Source organism: Hesperophylax consimilis, chromosome 28, assembly GCF_061612785.1.
Source record: "Hesperophylax consimilis isolate HC1 chromosome 28, BYU_Hcon_1.0, whole genome shotgun sequence".
NCBI lineage: Eukaryota > Metazoa > Arthropoda > Insecta > Trichoptera > Limnephilidae > Hesperophylax > Hesperophylax consimilis.
In genome coordinates, this window is record NC_142863.1 from 8,808,918 (window position 1) to 8,817,317 (window position 8,400).

Below are 8,400 nucleotides of genomic sequence, written 5' to 3' on the forward strand. Positions count from 1 at the left end.
AAATATAAGCGACTAGTTATGAATATTCATATTTTTCCGATATTAAATCGCTTATTTTGAGATGTGTATTGACTACACAGCACCGGAACGTGTGGATTTTTTTAGCACAGTAAGGGAAAGGTTAATAAAATATTCATGAAATAAAAAGCACTTAAATTCGATTTTTACCCGTCACAGCTGCTTGTGTACGCCCATTTTTCATGTGTTAATAATTTGTTTCCAGGTTTATGACTGAATTGGAAACATTCAAACAAACGAAAGATAGTAAAATGGCCGAACCTCATCCAGGATTGGGACCGAAGGACCGGCCGTGGTTGAATAATGAATTTTTCGAAATGATCATCAGGAAAGACTACACTGATTTCCTGCCGACCGACAAGATAATCATAGAAGAATACTTTTGCAAAAGTGCCGTGAAGACAGGAGAAAACTATTCGAGCGATATGCTACGTCTGATTCTGGGTTTCAATACAATTAATGATAAGAATGAAATTTTAAAGCATTATAACACTTCTTATATCGTAAAATGCATGCATCCTGGTGAATCCGATGCCGGCAAGTGGTTGAAGGTCATTAATGTGTTTGTGAAGGAGATCACCATGTATACGGAGACTTTGCCTGCCATCGCAGAAGTCCTCAAGGAAGCAACGGGTTTTACTGGAACGCTCATGCCGAGGTTTGTCCTATTATATTTATTCTATCCACTGCTTTATGTTAATGCGAAGAAAACTTATTACTCACAAAAGCAAACAAAATCAAGCACCCAATAATGTATAATTATTCATTGTGTAATGTTGACTTAATCTCTGTAATCGAAATACTTGACCTAGGCAAAATGTTTGATCAGAAACTCTGCTTTGTATCTCACATAACTTCTATCGCTAACAGGGCTATGAAAATGTTAGGTTTTATAGTAAGAATTTCCAAGGATTTCAAAAATATCAACACATTAAAAATTCTGTTCACATCTCTCGTTAGAAGTATTCTAGAAAACAACTCTACAATTTGGTCACCCGTCTATAATCACATTAATACCATTGAAAGAGTCCAACGCAAATTTTTGAGTTGTATTAATTTTAGGCTTGGAATTCCTTTAGAAACAATAGATTATGATTTCTTATTACATTCATTGAAATTGCTTAAGTTAAGTGATAGAAGAAAAATTTTTATCTTATATTTTTATACAAAATTATAAATTATCAGTTGGATAGCCCTGACATATTAATGTTGATTCAATTTCATGTACCTACCATTAGATCAAGGTCCTCTAGTATGTATTATTGTGACAATTATACCACAGTCTTAGGATATAACTCAGTTATAAATAGATTGCACACACTTGGGAACTTTTATGCTTAAATCGCAGATACTTTTAATATTCCCCTTGTAAAGTATAAAGCTGCACATAAGTGGCGTTAAAAACACATTTTAACGCCACTTATTTTAATGAGGTCACTACATAACAGGCTATTGTCATTGCTTCTTTCTTTACTGTTATTTTATTTGTTATGTTTTAACTAAATTTAATTCTTTAATTTTTCTCATCAAAATTTAATACTGCACTATGTATATCTAAAAAAATAAAATAAACACTTTGTATGTAAATGGCACTTGTGCCGTAAATTCTAAATAAATAAATAAAAAACTATATTTCAAAAAGGACCACACTACATGGCCATTAAAGTATATAACAACCTTCCACGTAGCATCAAACAAATAACCGACATACTTAAATTTAAATCATCACTAAAAACATTTCTTTTATACAAATGTCACTACACCTTAAATGAATACCTTACATAAATTAAATACCTTGGTTTTTTTTATTTATTATTTACATACATTTGTTAACATGTAATTGTTGGGTTATGTAATATAATGTGTATTTGTTGGGTTAGCTGGAAGAAATAGGATGTAACCTATAAGCTATACCCTTTGTACTCTGTATTTTTGTGCTATAAATATTTTTTTTGAATTTGAATTTGATAATGTATTAAAAAACAAAAAAAAAACGCCTTGAGCGATAGAGATTTCCAGACGTTCGTTCGGTTTTGGATTCGGCCGTACTCAATCCAAAAATCATATCTCCGTATATTAATTGCCCTATCCTGTACTCATTCCGGTACTACTATTGAAAATTACTATTTCTTTATGTCGTTAATGGTTTACTGGAAATGTATAGTCACAGATATTAAATCAAATTTTAACAATCTAAAATTTATAGAAAAAACAATTTAAAATGGCTTTCATATGCAGACTACACACCACAAAACATTGTCTAGAATATTCTAAGAAAGGAATATTAGTGACTTTTTTATATTCAATATAATCTCAATGTAACTGAACATATTGTCTGATTGCGGGAAGTTTAAAATAAATTTATAAAAATCAAATATCGCTAGAGGATTTTAGTAGTTCTACCCTAATTTGGGTAGCTATCGCTTGAGTGGTTATAGTAGGAAATGTGTTTAGGAAAAAAGATCACAATGTGTAGACCTTGCTTGACATTTCTGAAATGCTTAAGTTGGCAGCGAGGTTTTCTCGATTTTCGAGGAAAAACCTCGCCGAGGATCTATCATCTGTGCAAATTTTTTTCCTTCGTTTGATGCAAGTCAAAGTGGGATGCCGCAGTATCAACTTCATGAAGTCATTGGCTAGAAAGAAATTCTGTAACTTTTCGACTGACAATATGAACCGAGAACATAGCTCCATTTTCGGTTAATTTTTAGAGTTTAACGTTTATTCCAAATGGTATCAACGTTGTTATTTCGACGTTGATTCTTTTATCTTGAGATTTCAGAGAACAGATAAGCTATATCAGTTCAAGGAGACGATACTAAAACAGATAAAATATTATTAAGGTATTACAAGATAAGCCGGAATCATATGTACTTATAGGTACAGTAGAAACAGCGGAGTTGGGCCATGAATGTATATATTAGTTTGTATTAATGCCTTAATATATTAATACTATTAATGTCACCTGCAACGTTCACCCACACGACAACAAAACGCATCTACGCATAGCAGCGCCCGCCTTTGTTCTACCTACACATCAAATGCATACTCGTAACTTTTATTGCACAACCGCTTTGACAGTCTGCAGATTGGTCGTAGCTCGGCAAAAGTCGGCACGCTTCCTTGCCACATTTATATTTGTATTTCGTAACACTTATCTACAGCTTGATACACTTGCAGGTGGCCAGAAATGGAACTAAAGACACCATTTGTTTTGTAATTCGGTTGTCAAATTTAATGTGCTCGTTTTTTTTTATTTGTAAATTGAAGAACATTCGTTAGATTCCCCTTTCCTAACAGATGGTTTGCAATCTTTAGAGCACATGCGTTAGGTGGGAATGCTGCCCTTATTCTACCGGTATTTCAATGGAAGATGCTCTGATGGAACTAGCGTCATTGTTTCCGTCGGCACCGGTGTACGGTCAGGAAACAGTCAATTGCGCACCCATCATTTGTACACAGTTTACATTTGTTAAATTTTTTCAACTCGTTCTTGAGTTTTCTGTGTTTCTTCACTCCTTCGTTTCCACAAAAAGACCCTCTACAAGGCAACCCCAGAGATGACACAGGTCAAACTAATTCTCTCAGAGCTTCTTGTGTGTGTATATATCACAATAAATCAGTACTAGTGATACTGCAAAAGAACAGTTTAAACCAGGCCTAGTTGTGACGCTGTGTGAAATGCATTGTGCTGGTTTCCAGGTTATTGTACTACACCTCCACTCCGAGCGAGTTGATGGTGTTGGAGGACCTGACCAATACTGGCTTCCGCACCCCCAACCGAAGAGCCGGTCTGGACAAAGCGCACTCGGAGATGGCCTTCACCCGTTTGGCACAAATGCACGCTGCGTCTATGGTACTCAATAAAAAGGTAGGATAGACACTTCACCCCACCTTACGAGGTCAATCAATAAAAGAAAATTGGACACTCGGACATCTGACCAAGCTGGAACTCGGCACATCGAGCAATTGTCGATGACAATGCACTTTAACAACATTTGGAAGCTTTCACACATACACATGCAGACACATACGCATTTCTCTGAAATATGATGAAATAATAGTAATTTTCACTCATTAGGTGAAAGACTCCATTCAGAATCAAAATTGAAAAAAAGCTTTAAATGGCTTTAACCGTGTTTGTTGATCAGATCCAGGTAATTCCCCACCTTCCTCTCCTCTCCATCTCATTCCCTCCCTACAACATCCTCAGACGATTGGGAGCAGTTGGGACTCTTGTGCTGTTTTTACATCCGATTCCATTGAAAACATTCAGCATAAACATCGAAATTATCAACTACAACCATTTGATAAAATAATTAAAATCAGATATAAAACTTAAATTGTTAATAAAATTATAGACAGCCCTAATTTACTGAACCTAATCAACTACAACATACCAATTAGAACTACTCGATCAAAAATTCTTTTCAATTGCAATAATAATATCAGGACTGAGTCATTTTGATACTTGCTTGTACCCAACTGCATGCAGTTGGCAATACTTTTGCAGAAATAGTAGATATGTTCAACTGCACAGAATATAGCTACAAGAAGGCTATAATAATACACCTCAATAATAATTATTAATGTTAGCATAATACATACTATTCTTCTGCATGTGTTCTATACAAATTCAATAGTAAATTTTACTCCATGATTATTGATCTACGTTTGAAAAGACATTTTAAAAGTTCACAGCAGTTACGGGCCAGTCGCTAGGGAGGATGGTTCAATCCTCACTCAAACCAAGTATAGTTATTTGTACTTCTATGTACCACCTTTATGAATTCTAAATTCGTAATCTTCTCTGTAATATATTGATGTATGCAGAGATGTGCTTTATTTCAAATAAATCCATTTCAAATGGAAATGCAAAATGCTTTTCTCAATGCATTTTCCATTTTAAATGCTTTTTTGCAACATTCTTCCTACTATCTCCACTCATCTTTTTTTCATAAGCCCCAAATATCAGTCGGTCCTCAACCTCGCTATGAGAGATAATTTACATTTGTCAAGTTGCTCCCTGGTAGGAGCCCTGGCAATTGAGTGATACCATTACAAAAAATACTGATTCAAATACTGAACATGGGGCCATGACGCTGTAATATAAAATGTTAGATAGCAGTTTCTATGTTTGTACGTTGGCAACATTAGTCCCGCGCAAATTTTTTGTGGTTTCATAATCTGTAGTCGTGGTGTTTTTGGATTTACCATCATGTAATATGTTTGTTCTACATTGATGTCCATTATTAAATGACAAAATTGTTTAAAAATTATATAATTATTTTGATTTTTTGACCTGAGAAACCATTTTGCATTTTCAATGCATTTTGAAAACAGGTATTTTGCATTTTGCATTTGAAATGCTTTTCTAAAAACCATTTTGCATTTTGCATTTTCAAATGGAAAAGTTTTGACCCATTTCCATTTTGCATTTCAAATGGTTTTGGGTACCCATTTTGCACATCTCTGGATGTATGAAGGTTTTATGGAGACCATGAAAAATAAATAAATATTATAGGTAATGCATGTCTTGCAAAGCTCCATTCATCAATTTTTTTCAGGATCCGAAATTCCGCTCCACCTTCAATAAGGGAGGATTCTTCCCGAGCATGCCCGAGACCATGTCCGATAACTACTGCAACGGGGTGCGGCAAGCCACCCAGGTCATGCACAAGCACTCCAAGCTGAATCCCTTCATCAGGTTCTTCGAGAACTTTGTGGAGCACATGACCCGACGGGGGATAGAGTTGGTGCGGAGGGTGCCTGATGATGAAGACCACTTCAATGTCCTGAATCACGGCGATTTCTGGCTGACGAATATGATGTTCAAGTATAATGATAGCGGGATACCAATTGATATCCGATTTGTAAGTACATTGCACTTAATTCTGTTTTATGTGGGGGATGTTCCATGTGTAAAAAAAATGTTAATAATAACATATATGTACATGGTGTATTTGTACCGTCTTATATATCAGTCCTATCCACTAACAACATACATACAAATATATGTATACATAGTAACTTGTATTTCATAGCCCTCCTCACTAGGGTAACTTGTGCTTAGGCGAACTAAGGTTATTCCTTTTGTTTTATTAGTTTTCTATGTCGTTTTTATAGTTTTTACATTAATCTCTTTCAGCCAGATTTTTATTCTTGATTTGTAATCATTCAAATGTTCTATTCTCTTTATATCAGGGGGAAGGATGTTGTAGAGTTTCTTCGCAAAATAAAAATAATTTCTTTGTCCGAATGTGGTTTTATGACCTGGAATATTTTTTATGTCATCGTGATTTGACCTTATTTGATGAATATGCGGTATTGTAGAGGATTCAGTATTTTTGAATAGTTTCAAGAGTATATTTTTATCATATATTTGTTGTACCTACATTTGGTACATCAAAACTATTGAAAATTTCATTTGAAGGTGTTCTTATTTAAGTACGGTCTTTATGATTCCTTTTTGAATTGTGTTCAGGTTATGTATATACTTAGGTACAGCAGACCCCTATCCTACAATTCCATATTCTATATGAGAATGACATAAAGCCTAATAGATTTTTTCATGTCCTTTTTATTCAATTCAATTCAAAGAATTATTTTTTCCCTCCACTGGAATCCACTGTGGATTTCTTGGCATAATTTTTTATTTATTTATTTTATTTATTTATTTAACGCCCAGAGGGCTTTTACATGGTTGGTAGTATAATTTTAATTTGACAGATACTTTGAAACATAAAAAATAAGAATAAAATTTCATTTGATAAAAGCTATGCAACAAGTCATACAAACACAAGAAACAAAAACAGAAAATTACAGCTATTTGTAGGTTTACATGATGTGTTTAGGAGTATTGTTCAAATAAATGTTTTAAATGATCCACAAAACTTGCCAAATTGGTATTGAATATGTCAACATCACCCAAGTAATGATTTCCCATGGTGTGAAGTTATAATGTTTTTACATTATTTACAGATCGATTTCCAAATGTCTACATTTGGCAACTGCGGGCTGGACATCAATTACTTCTTCTTCACAAGTGTTGAGGAACAAACCAGGGAAACATCTAGGCAGCAACTTCTCCAGAGGTACTACAACACCCTGACAGACGTTCTTGAGGGTGTCAAATATGAGGGATTCAAACCAACCTTCAAGGACCTAGAGGACAAACTGTATGAAGCCAGGGACATAGGTAACTTGAATTATTTTTTAGTTAATTCAAACAATCATAGTTTTAAACACAGAAAAATTGGTAATATGCGATTTTGCCAAATGTTGATACCTATAAAAACCGTTGTGATACAGGTTCAAATGACGAATGGGTAAACAAAAACATTGATTGGATGATGACCAAGCATGTGACACAGCTCGCAAATAACACTGACAGATGCTTTCATGATTGTGATCTATGTTTGTGTTCAATGTGTTGCCATTTTATGATGATTTAGTATTATATTACCGTCCCAAAATATTATTTCTTCTCTTACGGCAACTATCTGTATGAAAATAATGATTGCTTTAAGCAAAGATTTGTAATATGGGTCCCGTTATGGGGATCTGTTTGAATAAATAGGCATAAGGCTGGCAGTGAACCTATTGACATTATTTAAAAAAAAATTGTTCCAAAGCTAACTTTTTTGTCTTCTTTTTTTTTTTCAGCCATCATGACGCCTTGCATCGTGTTGCCGTTAGTTAAACTAGATGTGCAGAGCAGTAAGACTATCTCTGTAGACCAGCTCTTGGACATTTCCAACAGTTCCTCAAGCGGCCTATACACCAATCCGTTTTACATTGAATCTCTTCAATGTGCTGTAGAGAATTTAAAAGATATTGGATTTATAAATACTGATGTTTAATGAAAACTACAACAGCTATAGTGAAATCAGTTTTTTGACTGAGCGTAGTCCTGTTTTAACATGACCTTTCTACATTTCATCTGAATATAAATTTGTTTGTGCGTTCCGTTTTCGTTTTCGAAAATCTGCTACGTCTACTTTATTTATTATTCAAGCAAGCTTTATTTTGACTAGATGAGTTAGAAGTCGATTTTCAAATGTAAAATCGTCGTGTTCATTTGGACTTCTTATTAGCATTTTTTCAAGTAGTACGTACGTTTTTAGTACGTATCTACTTCCCTGAAGAAAGTTAGAAAAATACAATCACAATGAAATTTCAAATTTGAGTAACAGAAATGAAAAAATCCTTATATATAAATCAGTAACTAAAGATTGTTAAAAATATATATTTTATTTGTTTTTACAAGATTTTAAATATACAGTTCGTATATTGTTGTACCTGTAAAGTTTATTTTTTATTATTATGTATTTTAAAATATAATTATTTTACTGTGTCATATAAAACACAAATGTTACAGAA

The 8,400-nt window shown here is 33.9% G+C and overlaps 1 protein-coding gene across 2 annotated transcripts in view; it reads left to right on the forward strand.

Moving 5' to 3' along the window:
- LOC149410139 (uncharacterized) overlaps positions 1-8,400 on the forward strand; it is a 21,126-nt gene extending 12,726 nt beyond the window's left edge. For both annotated transcript variants that reach the window (XM_089648486.1, XM_089648484.1), the window contains exons 2-6: positions 224-676; positions 3,721-3,889; positions 5,586-5,891; positions 7,000-7,216; positions 7,684-8,400. In XM_089648486.1, the coding sequence (XP_089504612.1) occupies positions 228-676; positions 3,721-3,889; positions 5,586-5,891; positions 7,000-7,216; positions 7,684-7,880 (1,338 nt within the window). In that variant the 5' untranslated portion in view covers positions 224-227 and the 3' untranslated portion in view covers positions 7,881-8,400. The remainder of the gene's footprint in view (positions 1-223; positions 677-3,720; positions 3,890-5,585; positions 5,892-6,999; positions 7,217-7,683) is intronic.